General features: G+C 46.1%; 1 protein-coding gene across 1 annotated transcript in view; it reads right to left on the bottom strand.

Annotated features, from left to right (window-relative positions):
• NUDCD1 (NudC domain containing 1) overlaps window positions 1–27,907 on the bottom strand; it is a 191,686-nt gene that overhangs the window by 93,307 nt on the left and 70,472 nt on the right. Inside the window, exons 3-5 of the mRNA XM_075352951.1 lie at window positions 26,925–27,110; window positions 24,359–24,542; window positions 3,463–3,636 (exon numbers count right to left, since the gene is read on the bottom strand). Of these exons, the coding sequence (XP_075209066.1) occupies window positions 3,463–3,636; window positions 24,359–24,542; window positions 26,925–27,110 (544 nt within the window). The remainder of the gene's footprint in view (window positions 1–3,462; window positions 3,637–24,358; window positions 24,543–26,924; window positions 27,111–27,907) is intronic.

The raw sequence follows: 27,907 nt of genomic DNA, 5'->3' as shown, positions 1-27,907 counted from the left end.
AGTGGCCTATCGGAGTTACCGTAAGGACCGCGGACGGGTGGTGGCCCGGCGGTACCGGACCGGTACACAAGGAGAAGCCAGCACCATTGGCAGGGGCCTTTCGGATCCCGGCAAGGCTAGGAGTCGCCGTGAATTTGCCAAATCCGTCAGTGAAGGGGACCTCCGGGTCTCCAAACAACTAAGTCCCGATTGAAGGCAACCGTCCAACCGTATGAGAGAGACACCGCCATCGCCAAGGCACCAGTTTCTCAGGGCCAGCGCCTGCGGGCAAAGAGGGGCTCCTCCGGCCCATATCCAAGTCGGGGAGCGGGTAACCGGTGGGAACCCATCGCTACCAACATTACACAAGGTGCAGGGAAAGAGACAGTCACCGTTAACTACTGGGGAGAAGCAACAGCAGCCGTCCGTGGGAACAGTCTTTCCAGCCGTGTGTTTTACCGAGAACTGTGTCACCGTCTCAAGCTGAATGAGTACCACCGTGCCGTGAGGCACAGCGCTGCCCCCGCGACCCTGCACCTCACCAGGCCCCGCACCTGGCCTGCCATCCCTCATCCTTCACCCCATCACTGGGCCCCGGGACAACCAACCCCTACCCACGGAGGGGAGAACTAACAACTCTGCTGCTCCCTGTCACCGCTCCCGGGATCCCCATACAGAGCAGCGGTGGTGTCCACACAACCGTGGGTGGCGTCACGGACAATAAATCCCCAAAACCAAACCCCTTTTCACTCACGGGCGAGGAGCGCCGCTCGAGTCCCCGGGATCCGGCCCATCGCTCGAGCCACCACTGAGCAGCAGCGGCCGCAGCAGCGGCGGCAGCCGGACCCGAGCAGTGGGAGAGCGCGGCGTCCCCTCCTCCGCCCGCGACACTCTCTCCCCTGCCGTGAAAAACAAGCAGGTTTATGAAGTATTCGGGGGTAGCATGTGGCAAATTGGTGGTGGCAGTACGGAATGAAGGATTTAAAGGGTTAATCCCAAAATGATAATGTGGTCTCTTTTTTCTATATATACAATACTAATTACATGTGCAAATACAACTTATTCTGAAATCTGCAAGGATTTGCAGTTATGACCCCCTAATGATACCCTCTCAGGGCTTATTTACCCTCCATTGTTCCAGGATCCATCGTCCAGAAGTTCTAATGCTGTTGGTCGAGCATGTTCAGATACACTTAAAGACCACACCTAATAAAACATCGGGCAACTAAGGTGTAGTGCGGTTCAGCTATGCTATGCTGCTGATGCCATTGATGCCAGCTGCATTTGCACCTATTGACCCTGTCTAATTTTTGAAAAACAGATGTACCCATGACCCGGTCTAATAAAATATAGAAACTTCCATGGCATCCTCATAGCACTGGAAGCCATGTTGTAGCACAGCTCATCTATTCTATGTTCAGCTTTGTAATGTGTGCATGATCAAGCTTGGTAGATCCCCATGAACCACCAACAAAATGTTGAGTTTGCAAATAGAAATGAATATTAGTCAAATTGGCCATGATCATCACATTCAAAACTATGAATGGTCTCCTCATTCGCATACATAAAAAAATGATGATATTGAGATCCATTTATATCTGAGAAAAGCAGAGATAGGGGCATGCAGCACTGCAGTGAAGCAGGGTGCTGCTGGGAAATAGTACAAGAAAGAAAGGTTATGTTGGACTTGTACTGCATAATTAACAATACATATGATGACAATGTACTTCGCAAAAAAAAAAAAAAACATTGCAGCTATGGGAGGAACAATTTAATTATGATTTTCTATTTAATATATTAGAATAAACTTTCAATTTGCAAAATATAAACAAGCTTCAATACTGTATTTTCACACAAAGAGTTATTGGTAATAGTGTGTGTAAAGGGGGTCCCTGGGATGAGAAAAATAAATGAAATAAAATGTCATTACAAATAAATTCCTAAATACTTTTAATTAGCAAAATCACACTAATTTTGTCCATTGATTACTGTGTATTAAATTGGTAGCAGTCTTATTAGACTGACAGAGACCTGTGCTAGAATGTTAACAGAAGTGGTGCCTGTGAGCATGTGTAGTATGAAGCTTCACCTCCTCCCTTCATGTGTAAGAAGATATGTCCTGGTGGTTATTCTGATCTAATACTGTAGATACTGGGTGTACTGTGGTAAGACGAGGCTGCTCACATTGCTGTCCACTATGTCTATCTTATCTAATACAGACCATACCAAAGATGCTGAGGTAAGAAGAGGCTGCTCACACTGCTGTCTACCCTGTCTATCTTGTACTGGTTACCAATACGGCACTCCTTATAAACCTTGTTGGTGCTCAGATAAGGTCCAACTCCATAAACAATTAAGTAAAATCCGGCACTCAAACTTGTAAAATTTGCAAAAATTTTTTTTTTTTTATTTAACCTATCTGTTCTAATACAAGAGGTACTGTGGCAAAAAGGTACTGCTCACACTGCTGGCCACCCTGTCTATCTGATGTTATGACACAGGTATGGAGGTAAGAAAAGGCTAGTCACACTGCTGTCCACCCTGTGTATCTAATCTAATACAAGAGACACTGAGGCAAGAAGAGGCTGTTCACACTGCTGTCCACCTAGTCTATCTGATCTATTGCATGGGGTACCGAGGTAAGAAAACGCTGCTCACACTACTGTCCACCCTATCGGATTTACTACAAAAGGTACTGAGGTAAGAAGAGGCTGCTAATACTACTGTCCAACCTGTCTATCTGACCTATTACAAGTGGTAATGAGGTAAGACGAGGCTGCTCATACTGTTGTCCACCCAGTCTATCTCATTTAATACAAAAGGTACTGAGGCAAGAAGAGGCTGCTCACACTACTGTCAACCCTGTTAATATGATCTAATACAAGAGGTATTGAGGCAAGAAGATACTGGTCACAATTCTGTCCACCCTATCTGATTTAATACAAGAGTTACTGAGGTAAGAAGAGACTGCTCACACTGCTGTCCATCTGCTATGATCTGAAGATCGCTTGGCACTAGGTTTTCTCTGTCCAAATCTACACTACCAGGGAAATGTAAGTAACTCCTTCACTAATACCAGCCCACCAGCAATAACAAAATGTAACAATTTCTCTAAACCCAATGTCTACATCAGCTATAGAATTTGGTTATGACACAAAGAAATTCTGCAAACTTTGACTATTTTCTGCTATTTAAGCTTCCAGTTAAAGAAGAAAAAAATCAAGTATGCAACATATACTTGGAAATGTAGAATATTATACTTTTATATGCATGAAAAGGCATTTTCGGTATAAAACCCTTTTCCGTGGGGACATTTTGCCTCCTACAAATCCTGCTGCATAAAAATATTTTATTACTTTAATAGTGTCATAAACTGCTGCTGTCACAAGTCATTTCTGTCTGTGCGGGGAAAAAATGTATTCAGGTGCAGATTTTCATATTAGAAGAAAATCGTATCAGGGAAGACACCGGAGTCACCGTTACCTTTCTTCTCCTCCTCTTCCATTTTCTCCTCTTCTGGTTGATTTTCCTCATCTACAATGAATCTGAATGGTTTGTAAGAGATAATCGTCAATGCATTTCCCTCCGGTTCAATAGCCGCATAATGTGGGACCGACTTGCCATGAAGCTTCCTCCGTTTCAAGATTTCACATTTATCTGTGAACACAAAAAAAGCAATAAATTCTATAGACGTATTCATATCATATCGAACCACCAATTACAACCGCACAAGCTTTAGGGAAATTGCTCAATTATCACACCAATGTTAGGAGGAAAACTCATTTTGGCATAAAGATTGTCGAAAAATCGCTGTTTGCCACATAATTGCCAGGAGCATCGCCTGCTGCGGAGGCATTCAGGACAATTCTTAAGCGGAATGGATAAAGCATGCGAGGACATGATTAATATTATACCGTTATCACTAGAAGACGGTAATAGGAGGAAGAAAATAGATACTGAATAGGACACCTCCCAACCACTAGATGGCAGCATGAAAAATATGCAGGCGGCTGTAAACCGGTTCTAAAAATTCATTAATAAATCGAAAAGTAATCTTGGCCACTATTCACACAACTGGAAGACAAAGGCTTCATATCTCTTTATTCTTCAAAAAAAAAAAAAAAAAAAATATATATAAATTATACACACACACACACACACACACATACACTAAATTTCAAAAGTTTGGGGTCACCCAGATAATTTTGTCTTTTCCATGAAAAATCATACTTTTCTTTATCAAATGAGTTGCATAATGAATAGAAAGAAAATATAGTCCAGACATTGACGAGGTTAGAAATATGAAGAAGAAAAATCAAAAAGGTCCATGAAGCCTCTGTTAGGAGTCTTGACGCGGAAACTAGCCAGATATCCCTCCGGGAAGGACCTAGCCAAGGAGTGGCTCTTTTTAGGAGACCACCATAACCACCATATTAAGTGGCCCTTTTAGTCACTATCCAGCTCTTGATGAGTTTAAAGATATAAAAAGGGAAATACCAAGGCCAGGTATCCATCCACAGACAGCTGTTTCGGGGTATTGCCCCTTATCAGTGTGGAGTAGGATTCTGGCCAGGTGTGTGTGTGTGTGTGTGTGTGTGTGTGTGTGTGTGTGTGTGTGTATGTATGTATATATATATAAAAGAAGTATATATATATATATATAAAAGAAGTATATATATATATATATATATATTATATATACTGCTGTTTTTTTGTTCAGGTAGGTGTTCTACCCAAGGTAGAGATCAGTGAAAACTACTGCTTCTCCTACAAACCCCTCCCCCCAAAAATAGCCCAAAACAAAACAAGAAGACCTCATATTAGCTCAGATGAAGGAAAGGTGATTAAATGATGGCTTCCAGAGTATGGAAACAAAGATAAAAAAAACAACAATTCAACAAAACTTTGGAATTGTGCAGCGAATTAGTGTAAAATTTAAAATGGTTCAAAAATAACAGCAGAATTGCTATGTTTTTTTCAACTAATTCCCATAAAGAGTTGAAGATGTTGTCCGGTCTTCTGCAATTACTCTATGTGATTGCAGACTTCTGAAACCTTATAGCATGTGCACTGCACACTGTCAGGATTCTCCAGTCACATGACAACAAGTATGCAATTTGCATACTTCTGGCCACATTCCAACTAGCAGTGCTTGGCCCCCCTCATTAAAAGTAAACTGAATGAGGCCAAGTACGGTAAGTCTAGCTAGAATGTGGCTGGAATTAAGCAAATCGCACACTTGTGGCCATAAGATCTTGCTGGCAATACCGTAAATGTCGGGGACTTCTGATTATGTGCACCGAGCCGAAATCCAGCTTCTGAGGCGATGACAGTGAACACAGGTACACGCATCTATGCTGATGACACAGGGCATTGAATAGCATGTTTGCACCCCCCTTATGGGTGTGCTAATATGCGAAAAGTGCGGCCTAGTCGGGGGAAGTAACTCCCTTGCAACTAGTCCCTGCGCTCATTAGCATATCATTAGCATATCATAAAGGATCTTTAGAATTGTTTTTCTAAATGTCTCTTTATCTATGCTAGTGTATACAGGGACGGTTAGGCAGGGATTAGCAATATACACCCTGAACTGCTCGTGTTACTGGGTGCATTTTAGATCTGAAAGGTTACCTTTAAATACCAAGGTGACACCGGCCAGTTCCTCTGATAAAACGGGTTCTTAATATACCTGCCTCCAAAAACGACAGCCATCACCACCAACAAATTGCGGAAATTCGTGTCCAACTTGATCACTTGATAATCAGCATTTACTCATTCTTCAATTTATTTTTTTTTTCAGTCAAGTTTTCAAGAGTCCTTCAAGTGAAACCATTTTCAGCTTGAGAATTACATGGCAGGAGACGTCTCCGCGGGCATCAAAACTGACCGTACTTCGTGAGCATTACCGATGCAGAAAGCCTAAATTATACAAGGAGAGGGATTACGGGGGAACTCCGCTTTACGGTGGAAACAAAGTGTTTCAGCCTCGGAAACAAGCCGAGTGATTAAAGAATAATTCCCCACGGACTATAGCGATGGCCAAAGAGTAATTTATTTAATCAAGGAATGCAGAACAAGACTTTACCCGTCAGGCTCAGATAATTTGTAATTCCAGTTTCTCATTTTACACCTCCACCAATTTGTAGAACAAAGGGGCTCTGGAGCTCATCACGCTGCGGTGCCCCTTTTGGCCTCTCGTAAATTACTCTATGGAGACACCAAGGATCCACAACTAGGACATGTCATAAATCCTTGGAAACCGTTTATATAAAACATTTCCTGTAAATATTCTCAGAAGGAATTCTGGATAATACACATTCATTTTATTTTACAACCTGAAGCAGCATTTTTTTTTCTTCCTGATCCCAAGACGCTTAGAAACATAATCATCAAGAAGTTTACGCCAGAATCCTTATGTTACACATGTCACAAAAAAATGTTTAAAAGTACTCAAAATTGGGCCCAAAGGCTGGGAATTTTGGCGGTTTTATGCCAGTCTTGGCCAATTCCATACATTTAGTGGATGAAGCCGGGTGGGAAAAATTCATCATGATTTACGCCACAAACCTATTATACAAGAAATATCCGCCAGCCCACATTCGGAATAACATATCTGACGGAGGTTAAATTCATTAAAGGGAATCTGCTACCAGGACTTTATAATGTCAGGTGAGGACAGCATGCTGTGATGGTTAAAAAAGTAAAAACATCTGTATTTCTCTTATCTGTGTCCTCACTATTGTTTACCTATACTAAAATGGTTCATTGCTGTGTGATTAACATTGAAGTTACTCAATGCCTCTGCAGACCAGTCCACCATGCTCCCTGCTGTGATTGACACCTCATAGTCAATGCACAATCCCTATAGAGAGCCTGCTGTGGGCTCTGCTACACTCAGTTCTGAGATAAAGTCAGAACGGCTGCACACAGTGATCTAATATATACATGGTAAGTATCAGAATCTCTTTGCTTACCTTATGCTACTCTCAGATGAAGTAGCAAAAACCTGGTGACAGATTCCCTTTAAGTATTTGGTGTACTTTACTCAAGCGAACCCATTATTTGGTTCAGCCAAATAAAGTTCGTATATATATATTTATTACAGCTTTTTCTTGAACCCACAAGTGTTCAATTGGGTTCAGGTCTAGGGACTGTAGGGGCCATACCACTACCTCTACTTCATGTTATTGAACCACTTCTTCGCCAATCTCGATGTATGCTACGGCTCATTGTCCTGCTGGAACACAATGTCTTCTTTTTCATATCCATAGTACTCGAGTGTACGAAGTAACTCGCCTTGTAGGATACTTACATATAGCTCAGCATCTGTGAAACACCCCCATACCATCAAGCATCCGCCATTAAACTTGATAGGTACCTAAATTTCATGATCCGTTAGCCCCTTGTTCCCTTGTTTCTTCCAGATCCATTTTCACCCATCAGAGACTCATCTTGTTTCAACGCACCAAATCACCCATTTCCAATCTTCTACTGTCCACGTTTCATACTCTTTTTTTTTTTCAAACACGTGCCAACGTTTCTTATGACAATATTGAAGTTGAGACTTCTTTACCTTATTTGGGCCACCATTCCAGACTTATGTAATGTGCATCCCACGGTGTTTGCATGGATGTCTGTGATCTCACTATTATGAAGCATACGTGCCATGTCCACTGCTGTGTTTGTCAAGCTAAAACTGATGGACCCTGTGATGAGCTAACTTCTTGACTCTGATATTTTGCCTGGACGTCCACCTCTTGGCTTTTGAATAGATGGGTGGACGTAATTTTGTATTCTTCTAACTATCATGGCGCTCACATGATGCAGTTTGTCAATTTTCATGGCCGAGAGACCACTACTGTATTTCCCCGAAAGTAAGACCTCTCCTGAAAATAAGACCTAGCAGGAGTTTTCAAGGAGGCTTAAATATAATACATCCCCTGAAAATAAGACCTAGCCACGGTCAATAATGAAGTGTCATGAAGCGGTAAAAAAGTTAAAGACACTGCAGGACACTTCATTATAGACAGCGGACACCCCCTAAAGAAAGAAGAAAGAAGAGAGAAGACCCCTGATCACACTCACCAGACGTCGGAGCAGGTGAGCGCATCAAGGTCCTGCAGCGGAACACACACATCACATCCACACACACACACACACGATGAGGAACACATGGCCGGAAGCACGTAGTATCTCCAGATGGTGTGAGTGCGTGCGCGCGATTGTATTGGTATGTGCGATATCGTGAATGTGTGTGAGTGTATGCTGTCTGATGTGTGAGTGTCAGTGTGAGGAATGATGGTGTGTGTGTGTGTGTGTGTGTGTGTGTGTGTGTGTGTGTGTGTGTGTGTGTGTGTGTGTGAGAGAGAGAGAGAGATCTGATGTATGCAAGTGTCAGTCAGATGCAGGGGAGCACAGCTGCTGGGAGATCACAGGGAGGAATGATGTGGAATGTGGTGTGTGTGTGTGTGTGTGTGTGTGTGTGTGTGTGTGATGCTGGGAGATCAAAGGCAGATCTGGGAGCCATACAGATGCCCAGGGCTGGTAAGTATGATGATCCCAGGAAGGAAGGGGGATGGGGGGGTTTCCTGCTTTTTGTGGGGGCTTAACTTACCCCCAACTGTGTCTCCTCGAGAATAAGACACCCCCTGAAAATAAGACCTAGGCACGGTCAATAATGAAGCGTCATGCAGCGGTAAAAAAGTTAAAGACACTGCAGGACACTTCATTATAGACAGCGGACACCCCCTAAAGAAAGAAGAGAGAAGACCCCCGATCATACTTACCAGATGCCGGTGCAGGTGAGCGCATCAAGGTCCTGCAGCGGAACACACACATCACATCCACATACACATACACACACACACACACACACACACACACGATGAGGATCACATGGCCGGAAGCACGTAGTATCTCCGGATGTTGCGAGTGCCTGCGCGCGATTGTACCGGTATGCGCGATATCACGAATATGTGTATGAGTGTATGCTGTCTGATGTGCGAGTGTCAGCCAGATGCAGGGGAGAACAGCTGCTGGGAGACCACAGAGAGGAATGATGTGGAATGTGATGTGTGTGTGTGATCTGATGTGTGTGAGTGTCAGTCAGAAGCAGGGGAGAACAGCTGCTGGGAGATCACAGGGAGGAATGATGTGGAATGTGGTGTGTGTGTGTGTGTGATCTGATGTATGCGAGTGTCAGTCAGATGCAGGGGAGCCCAGCTGCTGGGAGATCACAGGGAGGAATGATGTGGAATGTGGTGTGTATATGAATATGAGTGTGTGTGATGTGATCTATGCGAGTGTCAGCCAGACGCAGGGGAGGCATGCAACACACCTGCTGGGAGACCACAGGGAGATCTGGGAGCCATAGAGACGCCCGGGGCTGGTAAGTATGACGATCCCGGAAAGAAGGGGGGGGGGTCTGCTTTTTGTGGGGGGTTAACTTACCCCCAACTGTGTCTCCTCGAGAATAAGACCCCCTTGAAAATAAGACCTAGTACTTTTTCAGGGGAAAAAAAAATAAATATAAGACAATGTCTTATTTTCGGGGATACAGGGTGTCGACGAGCTGGATGATGAGGTTTCTTTTTTTTTTTTTTTTTTTTTTTTTTTTTTTTTTTTAGGAAATCTTCTTCATAGCTGCTCCTCGATTCAAACTAGTGACCTTTCGATTGAGAATCAACCTAATAACACACTGATCTATTCGAGAATGTGAGAACAGATTGTAATTTGTAATATACAGGAAGAAAATGAATTTTCAAACACCAGAAGCGAAACAGTAACAATGCAGTGACATGACAAGAATCTGCATAACTAATCATATGCTAAATAGTTGCAAGTCTATTTTATGTACGAGATAGCCAAGATGATTGTCTATAAAATGAAGGTCATCTTGGATGGTGAGAGATTGAACCTGAATGTCAAAAGTTCTAAACTTTCTTACCTTTTTGATTGTCAGTGTCCATATATTATACATAAGATGAATGGGGAAAAATGATGGCAACGTGTTCAAGTCACTTGAAAAGATTTAATGAATAAAAAAAAAAAAAAAAGAAGAAGAAAAAAGGAAAAAGTAGAGCCCTGGTATTGTCACTATTAGCAGGTGTGCAGATTAGTCAGCACATGCAATTATGGAATTCTGTTATTCATTTTTAATAGTGAAACGCGTTGTACCTACAGAGACACTAGAATATTCCGTTGAAACTAAAGAAATGGAGAAAAATGATCACTTTATTTTTCTGCTTCATCTTAGAATAGCGAAGGAGAGCGCTGAAAAATAGGATTGCAGGTAAGAGAACTGGATTATTATTTAAGCAAGTGAACGCGTGGGAGGAAAATAGAGAGAGGAGGCAGGGATGACTCACAGGACAGTTACAGAGAAGGAAGATGGTTTAGCGGGAGAATAAGTTGAGGTTACAATCATCCGCGGCCTGGGTCAGGGCACAGGGTAGATAAACACCGGGGAGATTAATGCAGCCGCATACTGAGAAATCGCTCATCATGATAATCATCTGTTAGCAAATCTGTCTTTTAACCCTTTCTCAACATACGCCATATGTGTACTTCAGGTGCGGGTGTAGGCAGCGGGCTCAGAAGCGGAGCCGTCTCCACGTACAACAAGTGTGCAATGCTTAAGTAGTTTGATCCAGTTGGGAAAAGTTGTGCGTTATGGCACCTATCTCGCCCCTTACCAGCAATATAAGGCCCCTTTCACACATCAGGTTTTGGCCATCAGTCGCAATCCGTCGAATTTTGAAAAAAACGGATCCGGTGACTGATGGCGCTGGATCCTTTTTTTTTCTCATCGACTTGTATTAGCGACGGGTGGCCTCACATTGCATCTGTCAGATTCATCGAAAAATGTTTGTCCGGCGGACGGAGACAACGGACAAAATGACATTTTTGTGTACTCACCGTAAAATGTCTTCATTGGAGCATTTCATTGGGGGACACAGACAGTGGGTATTTTGATGTCTCCAGGGAGGCGTGACACTAGATTTGAAAAAGTGTTAGCTCCTCCCCCCACAGCATATACCCTAGCTAGGCAGGAAACTAGCCCAGTTTGGTGTAAAGCAGTAGGAGAAGGACAACCAAAACCACAAGGGTGGGAGCTGTGTCCCCCAATGAAAGGCTCCAAGGAAGACATTTTACGGTGAGTACACAAAAATGTCATTTCCTTTCTCGCCTTTGCATTGGGGGACACAGACAGTGGGACGTCCCAAAGCAGTCCCTGGGTGGGAACTGAACTATTAACAGTGTATAACATCAGACTATGAGCTGACTAACGACTGCAACTGCAGTGAACGCATATCAAAACACTGTAAAAAAACCGAGCAGTGGCCACTTATAAATGGGCCACTGCTGCCTGAAGGACTTGTCTTCCAAGAGCAGTATCCGCGGAAGCATGCGTTTGCACTCTGTAGAATTTTGTAAACGTGTGCACACTGGACCAGGTAGCGGCCTTGCAGAGTTGGGCCGCCGAAGCCTGATGGCGGATAGCCCAGGAAGCACCCACTGCTCGCGTAGAGTGGGCCCGCACAGACTGAGGGGAACAGAACCTCGTGCTTTGTATGCCTCACAAATGGGAGTCCTGATCCATCGAGAAATCGTGGATTTAGAAGCCTGGTTGCCCTTTTTGTGTCCTTCTGAGAGGACGAAGAGGACATCGGACTTGCGCAACAGCACTGTTCTGGAGATGTAGATCCGCAGAGCCCTAACAAGATCTAGAGTGTGAAGGACTTTTTCAAAAGAGTGAACCGGGGCTGGGCAGAATGACGGCAACACAATGTCCTCGTTTAAGTGGAAAGAAGATACGACCTTCGGAAGAAAGGCGGGTGAAGGCCGAAGGACCACCTTATCATGATGGAATATCAAGTAAGGTGAGCGACAGGAAAGGGCCGCCAGTTCGGACACTCACCTGATAGAAGTAATAGCGACTAAAAAGGCAACCTTCCAGGACAGTCGCTGAATAGAGATTTCTCTCAGAGGTTCGAAAGGAAGAAGCTGAAGAGCTCCGAGAACCAGATTCAGATCCCAGGGATCTAAGGGTTGGGGATAAGGAGGGACCAAATGTGCTACCCCTTGAAGAAAGGTACGGACCTGAGGGCGAGAAGCCAGCTGCTTCTGGAAAAATATTGACAAGGCAGAAACTTGTCCCTTAAGGGTACTGAGAGCTAGTCCAGAGTCCAGACCGTCTTGCAGAAAGGCAAGAACATTAGGGATTGAAAAGGTAAGCGGCGACCGATTATGACGGTCACACCAGGAAAGATAGGTCTTCCAGGTCCTGTGATAAATACTGGCGGAGGAGGGCTTCTGAGCATTAAGCATGGTATGAACTACCTTAGAGGAAAGACCTTACTTGGCTAGAATCAAGGATTCAAGCGCCACGCCATCAAATGCAGCTGTGCTGTATTCTGGTGGAATATTGGACCTTGCGACAGAAGATCCGGGCGATCGGGGAGACGCCAGGGAGTGTTGCCGAGAAGTTGGAGAAGCTCTTGGTACCAGGCTCTCCTGGGCCAATCCGGGGCCACGAGGATCACCGGGATTCCCTCCGCTTTGATTTTCTTGATTACTCTCGGAATGAGAGGAAACGGAGGGAAGATGTAGGGCAGGCGAAACTGCGACCACGGAAAGACTAGAGCGTCGAAGCCGAGCGCTAGCGGGTCTCTCGACCGGGATATGAAGGGATGTACGCCATGAGGTCGACATCTGGGAGTCCCCAACGAAGAGTGATCTGATGGAACACTTCGTCGTGAGGGACCATTCCCCTGCCGCTAGATCTTGCCTGCTGAGAAAATCTGCGGCCCAGTTGTCTACCCCCGGAATATGGACAGCTGAAATAATGGGAATGTGCATCTCTGCCCAAAGAAGAATCCTGGATACTTCTTTCATCACTGCCCTGCTGCGAGTTCCTCCCTGACGGTTGATGTAAGCCACAGCCGTGGCATTGTCTGACTGGATCCGAACAGGGAGGCCCAATAGCAAGGGCTGAAAGTTCTGAAGGGCCAGAAATATGGCTCTGATCTCTAGAACATTGATGTGAAGGGAGCGCTCCGAAGGAGACCAGCGTCCGTGAACAGTGTGGCAGAGAAACAGAGAAACACCGCCCCCCAGCCTATCAGGCTGGCATCTGTCGTGACTACTTGCCAGTGGACAGGGCGAAAGGACTTCCCTTGAGATAGGGATGAGACTTGAGTCCACCAGACGAGGTAGTTGAGCGCAGTCAGAGATAGGCAGACTGACCGGTCTAGAGAAGCTGGATTCTTGTCCCAGGAGGATAGACGATCCAGTTGTAAAGGGCGCAGATGGAATTGGGCAAAAGACACGGCTTCCATGACTGCCACCATCTTGCCTAACACTCTCATCCCATTCCGAAGGGATGTGTAACGGCGGGAGCGGAGGGATTGGGTGGCCCGGATCAGGGAAGACCTCTTGTTTTCTGGAAGAAAGACACGGCTCAGTCCCGGGTTTATCAGCATACCTAAACAGGTGATGCGCTGATGAGGAATGAGGGATGACTTGTTGAAGTTGATAAGCCACCCTAGCCTTGACAGCGTGTCTAGGCAAATGTGCACGCTTTCTGAGCAAACTTGAGGAGAGCTCCCCTTGACAAGTAGGTCGTCCAGATAGGGAACGACCAGGACGTCTCTGGGGTGCAAAATGGACATGACGGCCGCCATGACCTTTGTGAAGACCCGAGGCGCAGTGGTCAGTCGAAAGGGGAGGGCCCTGAATTGGAAATGACGGTGTCCTACGGCAAAACGAAGGAACCGTTGATGAGGTACACATATGGGAATGTGTAAATAAGCATCTTGAATGTCTATGGAAGCTAGGAATTCTCCCGGTTCCAAGGCGGCTAGTACTGCTCTCAATGATTCCATTCGGAAGGTTCGAATTCGTACGGATCTGTTCAGCCTTTTGAGGTCCAAGATAGGGCGGACAGAGCCATCTTTTTTGGGAACGACAAAAAGGTTTGAATAGAAACCTTTGCCGCGCTGTTCCAGGGGCACTGGAATGATAACGTTTGCTTTCTATAACGAGGTTATGGCTTGAAATAAGGCCTGGCTTTGCGTTTTGGACTTTGGAAGACGAGAACGCAGAAACCTGTTGGCCGGCAGGGAATGGAAATCGATCTTGTAACCTGAGGTGACAATTTCTCGAACCCAAGCATCGTGAGTGTGGTCTAGCCAGATATCCCGAAAAAGCAGAAGCCACCCTCCAACAGGAGTCGGATCTGAGGGATACCTGGTGTCATGCTGAGGGGGCCTGTACAGGGCGAGGTCCCTTAGGTTTAGGTTGTTTGGAGTGGGAACGCCAGGAAGAGCCCCTTGAGGTACCGGATCCTCGATCTGAGCGTTGGGACGATCCTTGTGCTGTTGTTTTTTGGGGAGCGGTCCGAAAGGACTGCCTGCGCCAAGAAGATATTTTAAAATTCCTGGATACAGGCCGCTTTTGTGGCAGAATGGTACTTTTACCACCCGTCGTCTCAGATATGAGTTTGTCCAGGGATTCTCCAAACAAACGAAGGCCATGGAAGGAAAGTATGTACAGGGATTTCTTGGAGGCACTATCCGCGTTCCATATCTTTAGCCACAGGACTCTGCGGGCAAAGACAGCATTGGCTGCCGTTAGGGCTGACAAACTAGCTGCATCTAAGGAGCAGGAAGAAAATAATTAGAGGCTAGAGAGAACAAATTAAGGATCTCAAAAGCCTCCGGAGGAATATTACAAGAGCGAAGCATCCTGCGCAGGTTCCTATTCCACACACCCATAGCTCTCGCGACCCATGTCATGGCAAATAGGTGGCGAAGAGAGGAGCCCGAAGCCTGGAAAATAGATTTGACCGCAGCATCAACTGCGCGGTCAGAAGAGTCCTTGAGAGACACGTTGTCTGAAAGAGGAAAAAAATGTGTGTTTAGCCAGCCTGGATACTGGCGGATCCACAACTGGGGGGTACTGAGCAGGTCTTAACCATTTCAGATGGAAATGGATAAGCAAATGAAGGTTTTTTTATTAAACCTTCTATCAGGGTGATCCCACCATTTAGATATGATTTGACGAAAAATCGGATCCTGGGCGAAGGACTTACGAGGTTTCTTGGCCCGCTTGATTGCCGACTGAGAAGTCGGGTCCGGAGGCTGATCAAAAAACGACAAAGTGATTGACAGCCGAGATTAGTGTGTCTTCTATATGCCTAGACTCAGAAGGGACATCTGAATCACAGTCAGAGTCTTGGGAATCGTGACTACTAAAAGTCACGGAGCCTGGGTCAGACTGACCATCGTCCGAGTCGGATGAGGCGTAGAGGTTGCAATGGCGCCTTTTTGAAACAGCCTTTCTACGTTCTGGGGAAGAGGGACCAGACGAAGCAGGCGGGCTCCTCTGAGAGAGCTAAGCCGGGGGGAGGCTGTGGGAGCCTGTGGAAGGCTGGGATATCTGAGCGGCAAGGTCATCTATCCTTTTAGACATTAGAAGAGCCCATGCAGGAATAACGTCATCAGACAGGGGTGCTGCCTGGCTGGTGGCCGGGGCAAAATCCAAAGACTGCACGGCCTCCTGGTCCGGCAACGGGGTCTGTTGTGACACGGTAGCAGGGGCATCGCAGCCCCGGCACAGTGGATAGCTTCGGCCATTAGAAAACGAGAGTCCACAGGTGGTACAAGCATAGTACAGGTCCGTAGAGGACGCCTGGGAAGCTTTATCACCCTTGCAGTTATGCATGTCAGAAACAGAGTCCTACAGCCCTATAGGTGATAGGGGTATGCCGCTGTTACTATGAGTGATGAGCCACTAGCAGTATTATAAAGTGACTGCTATGCAGAGCCGGTATATACCGATAGCAAAATGGCATATACTGTCAAACAGTCGGCATATACCTGCAGGCAGAGCCAGTATATACCGCTAACAGCTGATATACACCGCTAGCCAGCAGGCACACACCGCTAGAGAGACAGCGATATACAGCTAAGGAGAGCGGTATATAGTGCTGTAGAAGTGCAGAGCCAAGGAGGCGATCTCACCAGTGTCTGCTCCCCACGTGGAAAATGGCGTCCACCGTTCCTGGCACCATGGAGGGGAGAGACGGCCCCTGGAGACTGATTGGTCCCAGGGCTGGGACTAAGCGTGACGGCCAATCGGAACGAGCTGCTGCGACTGAGGGAGCAGCTTCCAGAGCAGTGAGAGGGGGCGTTGCTAGAATGCAGGCCGACGCCGGGGGCTAAATTAATGAGACTCCCCGGGATCACGGCCTGCATCGCCCCACCGGCGCCTTTTTAGGCGGCGGTTTGGATGCAGGGGACCGATGACTTGTCGTCACCCTACCTGCTCCTGGCTTTGTCTGAAGACGCGTCGGTCCGAGGATGCGGAGATCTCAGGGATGCATCTTCGGCTCAAGGCTGAAGCAGGTCCTCGGCTCTGCTTAGCCCTCTGGAGCTACCTTGGTGTGAGGTGCTTCCAGGGAACCTGGAGGGGTACGCAGACCCGACCACTTGGGCGCGAGGGAAGACTGACGGCTTGTGCACGCCAGGTTTCTTCTGCCCGTAAGCGGGGGGAACGAGGGTGGCAAGACACCCTGGTATTGCCCCATAATAAAAAAATAGGAACAAAATAAAAAATAAAAAATTAAAAAATAAGCTGGCCTGGGGGCTCAGGCCAGACATGTCAGCCTCCCTGCTGACACTAGAAAAAAACTGAGCTAGTTTCCTGCCTAGCTAGGGTATATGCTGTGGGGGGAGAAGCTAACACTTTTTCAAATCTAGTGTCACGCCTCCCCTGGAGACATCATACTACCCACTGTCTGTGTCCCCCAATGAGAAGGCGAGAAAGGAAGTAACGTTTTTTGTCTATGTCGCAAAATTGGACAGTGACTGATACATCGCTGTCCATTGTTTGGTAGAATGGAGGCCTATGGGCTCAGGATACACCGTCATCCGTCACATGACGGAATGCGGCGAAGGGTTCCGTTTTTTTTTTTTAACTGAGCATGCACCAATTTATTTTATTTAGTATCAAACAGCCAGCCCGTCGGATCCGTCAAGAAGTGGATCCATCGCATCAATTTTTCCACAATCTGTGACGGATCCGTCAAACCAACGGATTGTGACTGACGGCAAAAAACTGATGTGTGAAAGGGGCCTAATCAGGGGTGTGAATGTGTTATCAAGGCAGTTAGGGCCGTTTTATGTAGCCCCTATTGCTGGGATCATCTTACCCACTCACTAAGGTCCTATTGAATAATGTATTATCGATACCGTGGAGCCATGCCTTAACTAAAGTAGAGAGAAAAAAGTGACCGATCCGGAAGGTGCAGAAGTAGGTCTAAGGCTACATGCGCACACTGCTTTTTTTGCTGCGTTTTTGGTGCGTTTTTGGCTGCAGTTTGTCAGAACTTTCTGACATTTGACTTCCCAGCAAAGTCTATGAGAAGTCAGATTTGTCATGCGCACATTGCAGTTTATTTGTCAGCGTTTTATTTGTCAAAAGTTTGTGACAAAAAAAAATGCACCATGTTCATTCTTCCTGCATTTTTGTCAACATTTGTCACAAAAACGCAGCGAAAACGCAGGTTGTGAAAAACGCACCAAAAACGCACCGAAAAACGCACCTATAATTACAAGCATTTTTTATGACATTTCCAGGCTCTCTCTGACAAGGTGCAGTTTTGGCTGCAGTTTGTGAACACAAAATGATGCAGCGTGCGCACGTAGCCAAAGACAATAAAGGGAACATGTCACCAGTTTCATTCCTTATAATCCCTGCCCATCACCTTTTTAGAGTATGTAAATGTGGTTCCTTTAACTCCTTTATACCCTCATAGGTAATAGGTGCCCTGCAGACCTCCAAAAAATGGTTACTCATGTCTCGTGAATCCAGATGTCGCTTAGCGCTGTCCGAGTCCCTTAAAACATCACCTCTTCCTCTATCTTGATCTCCTGCGTCATCCGCACAGTGCTCGATGTGTCGCCACCTGCACAGGTTTCAGATTCCACTTTGCCATATTAAACAGCCAGGAATCTGATGAGGTAGTAGTAATGTCGGTGCCTATATGACTTCGCCCTGCCAGTCTCTGATTCCACTGAGCATGCGATAGACTTGGAGCAATGTGCGGATGATGTAGGAGACATCTTTCATTTCCATCAAGACAGAAGATGCGGCATTTGAAGGGACAAGGTGACACGGAGCGCGATCTGGACTCAAACCAGACTGTGCAATTTGCATGCACCCCGGAAAGAAATAAAATATTTTTCGGAGGTATAACGAGGCACATGAGGATATAAAGGGGTGTAGGAACCCCATTTATATTGTTAAAAGGTTATGGATAGTGATGAGTGAGCACTACCATGGAAGATTTCTGGGAAAAATGCTCAAGTTCCCCATTGACTTCCATTACACTCGTGTACTCGACTCGTGCCCATCAGAGAACCCAATTGCTCATTACGAGTACCCAAGCATGGTAGTGCTCGCTCATCACTAGTTACGAGTACTGAGCACCCGAGCATGGTAGTGCTCGCTCATCACTAGTTACGAGTACTGAGCACCCGAGCATGGTAGTGCCCGCTCATCACTAGTTACGAGTACTGAGCACCCGAGTATGGTAGTGCCCGCTCATCACTAGTTACGAGTACTGAGCACCCGAGTATGGTAGTGCCCGCTCATCACTAGTTACGAGTACCCGAGTATGGTAGTGCCCGCTCATCACTAGTTACGAGTACCCGAGCATGGTAGTGCCCGCTCATCACTAGTTACGAGTACTGAGCACCCGAGCATGGTAGTGCCCGCTCATCACTAGTTACGAGTACTGAGCACCTGAGCATGGTAGTGCCCGCTCATCACTAGTTACGAGTACCCGAGTATGGTAGTGCCCGCTCATCACTAGTTACGAGTACCCGAGCATGGTAGTGCCCGCTCATCACTAGTTACGAGTACTGAGCACCCGAGTATGGTAGTGCCCGCTCATCACTAGTTACGAGTACCCGAGTATGTTAGTGCCCGCTCATCACTAGTTACGAGTACCCAAGCATGGTAGTGCCCGCTCATCACTAGTTACGAGTACCCAAGCATGGTAGTGCCCGCTCATCACTAGTTACGAGTACCCAAGCATGGTAGTGCCCGCTCATCACTAGTTACGAGTACCCAAGCATGGTAGTGCCCGCTCATCACTAGTTACGAGTACCCGAGCATGGTAGTGCCCGCTCATCACTAGTTACGAGTACCCGAGCATGGTAGTGCCCGCTCATCACTAGTTACGAGTATCCAAGCATGGTAGTGCCCGCTCATCACTAGTTACGAGTACCCAAGCATGGTAGTGCCCGCTCATCACTAGTTACGAGTACCCAAGCATGGTAGTGCATGCTCATCACTAGTTACGAGTACCCAAGCATGGTAGTGCCCGCTCATCACTAGTTACGAGTACCCGAGCATGGTAGTGCCCGCTCATCACTAGTAACGAGTACCCGAGCATGGTAGTGCCCGCTCATCACTAGTTACGAGTACTGAGCACCTGAGCATGGTAGTGCCCGCTCATCACTAGTTACGAGTACTGAGCACCTGAGCATGGTAGTGCTCACTCATCACTAGTTACGAGTACTGAGCACCTGAGCATGGTAGTGCCCGCTCATCACTAGTTACGAGTACCCGAGCATGGTAGTGCCCGCTCATCACTAGTTACGAGTACCCAAGCCTGGTAGTGCCCGCTCATCACTAGTTACGAGTACCCGAGCATGGTAGTGCCCGCTCATCACTAGTTACGAGTACCCAAGCATGGTAGTGCCCGCTCATCACTAGTTACGAGTACTGAGCACCCGAGCATGGTAGTGCCCGCTCATCACTAGTTACGAGTACTGAGCACCTGAGCATGGTAGTGCCCGCTCATCACTAGTTACTAGTACTGAGCACCTGAGCATGGTAGTGCCTGCTCATCACTAGTTACGAGTACTGAGCACCCGAGCATGGTAGTGCCCGCTCATCACTAGTTACGAGTACTGAGCACCCGAGCATGGTAGTGCCCGCTCATCACTAGTTACGAGTACTGAGCACCTGAGCATGGTAGTGCTCGCTCATCACTAGTTACGAGTACTGAGCACCTGAGCATGGTAGTGCCCACTCATCACTAGCTATGAGTACTGAGCACCCAAGCATGGTAGTGCTCACTCATCACTAGTTACTAGTACTGAGCACCTGAGCATGGTAGTGCCCGCTCATCACTAGTTACGAGTACTGAGCACCTGAGCATGGTAGTGCCCGCTCATCACTAGTTACGAGTACTGAGCACCCGAGCATGGTAGTGCTCACTTATCACTAGTTACGAGTACCGAGCTCCCGAGCATGGTAGTGCCCGCTCATCACTAGTTACGAGTACTGAGCACCTGAGCATGGTAGTGCCCGCTCATCACTAGTTACGAGTACTGAGCACCCGAGCATGGTAGTGCCCGCTCATCACTAGTTACGAGTACTGAGCACCTGAGCATGGTAGTGCCCGCTCATCACTAGTTACGAGTACTGAGCACCTGAGCATGGTAGTGCTCACTCATCACTAGTTACTAGTACTGAGCACCTGAGCATGGTAGTGCTCGCTCATCACTAGTTACTAGTACTGAGCACCTGAGCATGGTAGTGCCCGCTCATCACTAGTTACGAGTACTGAGCACCCGAGCATGGTAGTGCCCGCTCATCACTAGTTACGAGTACTGAGCACCCGAGCATGGTAGTGCCCGCTCATCACTAGTTACGAGTACTGAGCACCCGAGCATGGTAGTGCCCGCTCATCACTAGCTACGAGTACTGAGCACCCGAGCATGGTAGTGCCCGCTCATCACTAGCTACGAGTACTGAGCACCCGAGCATGGTAGTGCCCGCTCATCACTAGCTATGAGTACTGAGCACCTGAGCATGGTAGTGCTCGCTCATCACTAGTTACGAGTACTGAGCACCTGAGCATGGTAGTGTCCGCTCATCACTAGTTATGAGTACTGAGCACCTGAGCATGGTAGTGCTCGCTCATCACTAGTTACTAGTACTGAGCACCTGAGCATGGTAGTGTCCGCTCATCACTAGTTATGAGTACTGAGCACCCGAGCATAGTAGTGCTCACTCATCACTAGTTACGAGTACTGAGCACCTGAGCATGGTAGTGCTCGCTCATCACTAGTTACTAGTACTGAGCACCTGAGCATGGTAGTGCCCGCTCATCACTAGTTACGAGTACTGAGCACCTGAGCATGGTAGTGCCCGCTCATCACTAGTTACGAGTACTGAGCACCCGAGCATGGTAGTGCCCGCTCATCACTAGTTACGAGTACTGAGCCCCCGAGCATGGTAGTGCCTGCTCATCACTAGTTACGAGTACGAGTACTGAGCACCCGAGCATGGTAGTGTCCTCTCATAACTAGTTATGAGTACCCGAACATGGTAGTGCTCGCTCATCACTAGATACGAGTACCAAGCACCCGAGCATGGTAGTGCCCGCTCATCACTAGTTACAAGTACTGAGCACCCAAGCATGGTAGTGCCCGCTCATCACTAGTTATGAGTACCGAGCACCCGAGCATGGTAGTGCCCGCTCATCACTAGTTACGAGTACGAGTACTGAGCACCCGAGCATGGTAGTGTCCTCTCATAACTAGTTATGAGTACCCGAACATGGTAGTGCTCGCTCATCACTAGATACGAGTACCAAGCACCCGAGCATGGTAGTGCTCGCTCATCACTAGTTACAAGTACCAAGCACCCAAGCATGGTAGTGCCCGCTCATCACTAGTTATGAGTACTGAGCACCCGAGCATGGTAGTGCTCACTCATTACTAGTTCCGAGTACAGAGCACGGTAGTGCCCACTCATCCCTAGTTATGAGTACCGAGCGCCCGAGCATTGTAGTGCTTGCTCATCACTAGTTATGAAAACAAAATACAGAAGTGCTCGCTCATCACTAGTTACGAGTACTGAACACCTGAGCATGGTAGTGCCCGCTCATCACTAGTTACAAGTACTGAGCACCCGGGCATGGTAGTGCTCACTCATCACTAGTTACGAGTACTGAGCACCTGAGCATGGTAGTGCCCGCTCATCACTAGTTACGAGTACTGAGCACCTGAGCATGGTAGTGCTCGCTCATCACTAGTTACAAGTACTGAGCACCTGAGCATGGTAGTGTCCGCTCATCACTAGTTACAAGTACTGAGCACCCGGGCATGGTAGTGCTCACTCATCACTAGTTACGAGTACTGAGCACATGAGCATGGTAGTGCCCACTCATCACTAGTTACAGCCATGGATTATAAGGTATAAAACTTTTGACGGATTTCCTGTAATCTGGAAATTTTGCACTGGCAATTTAGCCTCGTACACCCAAATGTCATGAGAGCAGGACGACAGTGTAACATGCCACTCAGACATCTCTGCACGCGTCCCAGTCAATGACATCTTGCTCTTTTTCCTGTGTTAGCCTCTAGTAACACCGCACTATATGGTGTCATTGTTTGGACATAGTATGGCAGTATTAGGCTTAAAAGTAGATAATCAACGGGGTCTGACTGCATGCTACACGGAGGTATTTTTGCTGTAAAATGTGGCTGAGAGTGCCGACAATTAATAGATACGAGGCATATTAGTAGAGCACGTATGGCTCTGCACTGTCCAGAATCACCCGGTGCTGTGTAAGCCGTGAGCCTACACTTAGCACGACATTTGGAGAGGAGCTCCCTCTCCTGATACAAAGCGAAAAAACAGGGTGAAAAGGCACAAATTTGTTTTCCCAGTATAAAGAAATACTTTATATTTGATACATTAAAGAAGATATTTGCACTTTTTTACCTATTGCTGGGACTCTGTCAAATTCTTTTTGTTTTGAAAGTTTAAGGTCGACCCTTCTGTGAGTGCGGGGATTACGGAGATTTCCACTTATGATGGCCAACTCTCCCGACCTTGGACTCTTCCCAGATTTAGTCCATGGGGGGGCGGGGGGGGGGGGATCAAGGGAACCCAAGAAATTATAAACTATTAAATTATACTGTACATTCTCTGGATAGAAAGCAAAACCTGAAACATGGGCTGGCACTGCTGTTAGTGTAACGTGTAGATGCACATTCACACTGTGGCCATTAACAGACACATATAACTGAGGATAAAATCAATAAATTGATATAGCCCCAGTCCTGAAGTGGTGACAAGAATTATTTTGCCTGGGTAACTTTAAAGTTTTACTAAGCAACAGAGAACATACAAGAAGCTCCTCTTGCGATAAATCCTTAAAATGTGTCTGCTGGCCACATCCTCTTGCAGTCTTGCTGTAGACTACTATAACATGGCAGCCTGTAGAGGAGCTACCAAACCCTGCCTCTTACTGCCTGAAATGGAAAATAGGAGATAAATGAAGGATCATGGTCTGACAGCTGAAAACCAAACTGATCCATAGAAAAGGGGGCCGAAAGATCACTGCGTGAATGAAGAGTTAGTGAGCATGTGCGACCAGAACGTTTATGGACAGTGGATAGAGAGGTACTGAGCATGTGCGACCAGAACGTCTATGGACAGTGGATAGAGAGGTACTGAGCATGTGCGACCAGAACGTCTATGGACAGTGGATAGAGAGGTACTGAGCATGTGTGAGCATTAATTCTATGGACAGTGAATGGCGGTTGTACATGTTCCCTATCACTCTATTTATTGTCCATAGGAGAGATGGTCGCACATGCTCACTAACGCTGTATCCACTGTCCATAGGAGAGATGGTCGCACATGCTCACTAACGCTGTATCCACTGTCCATAGGAGAGGTGGTTGCACATGCTCAGTACTGCTCATCCACTGTCTATAGAAGAGGTGGTCGTACATGCTCACTAATGCTCCATCATATAAAGGAACGGACCAGAGTAATTTTCAGCATTCAGACACCTAGAGATTATACATGTATCATTTATACCATGGATAGAGGTTGTTCATGAAAGTACATTAAAGGGGGAGTCCTGCAAATAAAAAGGATCCCCTATCTGTAATGAAGCGCTATAATCAGCTTTTTCCAGCAGTATCAAACAATGAAAGGACAATAGATCGCACATGCACCTCTCTGCTTCATACAAACGGGATTCTGCAGGAGACCAGAGTCCTGTTCTCGAAATCCTCAGCAATCAGTAAATCATCCCTTTTCTACTTTCAATATAGGCAATACCCTTTAAAGCGTTGAGACCCCCAAGGTCACAGAAACTCCACAGATAAAGAAACATATATATATATATATATATATATATATATATATATATATATATATATATATATATATATATATATATATAGATATATTATATATATATATATATATATATATATATATATATATATATATATATATATATATCTGCATTACAGAAGGGGGAAGTGTTTACCATTATTTTGGCTGCACGCTATCGATATCCACTCCAAGGACACATGGAATCCGCTGCCTTTCACATCCAGTTCATCTTTCTCTATAGACAACAGCAGAGTATGGATGATCTGCTCCTCGTCCCGGGGGTGCACAATACTGTGAAGAACGATGAACGGATCCCCCAGTTCTTCATTAAACTTCAGCTGCAATATACAAGGAAATAAAGAAATGAGTCTCCAGTCATCAATGCAGGGATAATACAATGTACTGTGTGGTCACCAGAAGCACGGACGCCACGTCTTGCTACACTGGGATATTCTTATGGTACTTTGAGAATGACAGGACCACTGTCTAGTGCAAATTAAAACCCATCCCATAATGAATAAAGCTTCCAGAGTAAGTGGGGTTGTCCAGGTCAGAAAATTATCCTTAAAGGCTATGGACACCATCACTAAATAAAATTCCACTACCTTTCCCTTGGTAATCTTCATTAAGACATGCCTGACATGCAATTTGCAGCCTGATCCAAGATTCAGACTTATCTCTTGTGGGAGTGTCTCTCTCAGTAATATAGGCTGGATATGAGCGCTTTGTGTATTCAGGATGCTGCTGGCTTCACTTGATCTCATGTATCAGCTCAGCTAAAGAACTTCTGTCATTTCCTCTCCATGTGCTTTTCTTCTTTTCTATAGATGGTTTTCTGTGCCCTCGCAGAGTGTTTCTTCCAGTAATATAGGCTGTATGCAAGCGCTTTGTGTATTCCAGGATGCTGCTGGCTTCACTTGCCTTCATGTATCAGCTCAGTTCCAGAACGTCTCATTTCCTCCTCATGTGCTTTCCTCCCTTTCCATAGCTGGTTTTCTCTGCCATCCCTGAGTGTCTCTCCCAGAAATATAGGTTGGAAATAAGTGCTTTGTGAATCCAGGATGCTACTGGCTTCACTTGCTTTCATATATCAGCTTAGCTCCAGAACTTCTGTCATTTCCTCTCCATGTGCTTTCCTCCTTTTCCATAGCTGGTTTTCTGTGTCTTCCAGAGTGTCTCTCCCAGTAATATAGGATGGATGCAAGTGCTTTGTGTATACAGGATGCTACTGGCTTCACTTGTTTTCATATATCAGGTCAGCTTCAGAACTTCTCTCAGTTTCTCTTCCATGTGCTTTCCTCCTTTTCCATAAATGGTTCTCTCTCCTCTCTGAGTGTCACTCCCAGTAATGTAGGCTGGGTGTAAGTGCTTCGTGTACCCAGGATGCTGTTGGCTTCACTTGCTTTCATATATCAGCTCCACTTCAGAACATCTGACCTTTCCTCTCCATGTGCTTTACTCCTTTTCTATAGATGGTTTTCTCTGCCCTCCCCGAGACTCTACAGACTTTCTCTCCTGCTCATACTATGGAAATCTGTGTACAACCTTCTCACCTTACTCACTGATAGTTCTAAAATTGAATGAAAGGTGGGGAGAGAGCAGAGAATCACGATAACCTGGATTTGTAACATTTTGCAAAGCCACTGAGCTATATAAGCAAGATAAAGAGGTCTTAAAGGGAATCTGTCACCACTTTTTTGGCCTATAAGCTGCGGCCACCACCACCGGGCTCTTATATACAGCATTCGAACATGCTGTATATAAGAGCCCAGGCCGGGGTTATAATATAAAAAACACTTTATAATACTTACCTAACAGTCGCACTGTGGGCCTTATGGGCATCTCCGTTCTCCGGTGCCGCCTCTTTCGGCCATCTTCGTCCTCTTTCTGAAGCCTGGGTGCATGATGCGTCTAAGTCATACACACTCGCCGGTCCTGCGCAGGCGCACTACAATACTTTGATCTGCCCTGCTCAGGACCTGAATTCCGGCGAGTGTGGATGACGTCGGACCTGTCATGCACTGCGGCTTAAGAAGAAGGACCATAAAGATGGACAAAAGAGGCAGCGCCGGCACCGGACAACGGAGATGCCCATATGGCCCACCGCGCGACCGTTAGGTAAGTATTATAAAGTGTTTTTTATGTTATACCCCCGACCTGGGCTCTTATATACAGCATGTTAGAATGCTGAATATAAGAGCCCGGTGGTGGTGGCCGCAGCTTATAGCCCAAAAAAGTGGTGACAGATTCCCTTTAAGTTCAGAAAGAGCGCAACGTCTTGCTTGTGAACAACATAGGAGAGAACATTTTATGTCCGCACATGATTAGTGGGGTGTGTGAAGGGGACAGGCTGATGGCTCATTGGCATAGCTAATCCAACCCCCTTCTTTGTTGTAGACTGGAATTTACAGTTATTAAATGAACCAGCCCCCATCATCTACAGCCTTGATGACTTGCAGAAAAACAAAAAAAGTCTCCTATATTAAGCACAGACCAGAAGTATAGCAGCCAGGACTGCATCAAAATTTTTAGATCAGGGCCCCTTCCAGTATTAAAATATCTTGGTAGGTTGTACGACCGGTTACCTAGGCACATGAAGGATAAGCAAGCAGGCAAGCAAGTTGGAAGAATAAAATTCTTGACGGGACTGTATATTGGGAGCGGGATACCCCGAGGGCTTTGTGCAACCAAACAGCTGGAATGTGATGGACAATACTCACTTCCCATTTTACGGCATCACATTCATCATTCCTGGAAATATGGATGACATATAGGGTTCCTGTCCCATCAGAAAGGGTCACCCAGTTGGGCGAGGTGAAGTGCATGGAGGAGCAAAGACGCTGGTCACAGGAGCTTATGTCGCTTGGAAATCTGAAGACTTCTATCGGTTTCCCCAAAGCTGTGTCCTTAAAATGGTAGAAGAAGAAAGTTATTTCATAGTGAGAATATATTATGGCTTCATCAATGTTGGAAGAACAAAACAAGATAATAAAACAAAAGCAGTAATAGATAATATAATGTACTGTTACTTTAAAGACAATTCGACACAATCGAAACCCAAGTATAGCGGCATGTGTGCGAGATACCAGCCAGCAGCACCGATAACAAAAAGGAGACAGCTGCACTCTGTAGTGCCAAGATGTGTGGAGCAATGAATATGGGAATGTAGACATGCATTACTGCTATGAAAAACATGGAAAATTACTTAATACACAAAAATGGCCAGATTTTATGTGAGCCCAACAGCCAGCGGCAAGGTGACCTCATTTTTGTAGGGTCCCTATCAAACTAATGCCTCTCTTTGGGTTAAAAGAAATCCATGCATTTTATGGGTGGACAGGATCCTGCCAATGGAGAATTAAAATCGCCTAAAGCTGAAGAGCTCAATCAGAAGGCATAACCCTGTAATCTAAGAAAAAGACTGATGGCACATCCTAACTTTCTAATGTGAACAGGTGCAAACTGAATATGAAACAGGATGTGCCATCAGTCTTTTGTTAGATTACAGGGTTATGCCTTCTGATTGAGCACTCTTGCTCTTCAGCCTTAGGCGATTATAATTCGCCCATAAAATATACAGATTTTGTTTTTAAACCAAAGAGAGGCATTAGTTTGATAGGGACCCAACAAAAATGAGGTCGCCTTGGCATTGGCTATTGGGCTCACATAAAATCTGGCCAAGTTTGTGTGCTAATTAGCTCAA

This window comes from Anomaloglossus baeobatrachus, chromosome 6, assembly GCF_048569485.1.
Source record: "Anomaloglossus baeobatrachus isolate aAnoBae1 chromosome 6, aAnoBae1.hap1, whole genome shotgun sequence".
NCBI lineage: Eukaryota > Metazoa > Chordata > Amphibia > Anura > Aromobatidae > Anomaloglossus > Anomaloglossus baeobatrachus.
The sequence above is the reverse complement of the archived record's forward strand: the minus strand, read 5'-3'. Positions and strand labels throughout refer to the sequence as shown.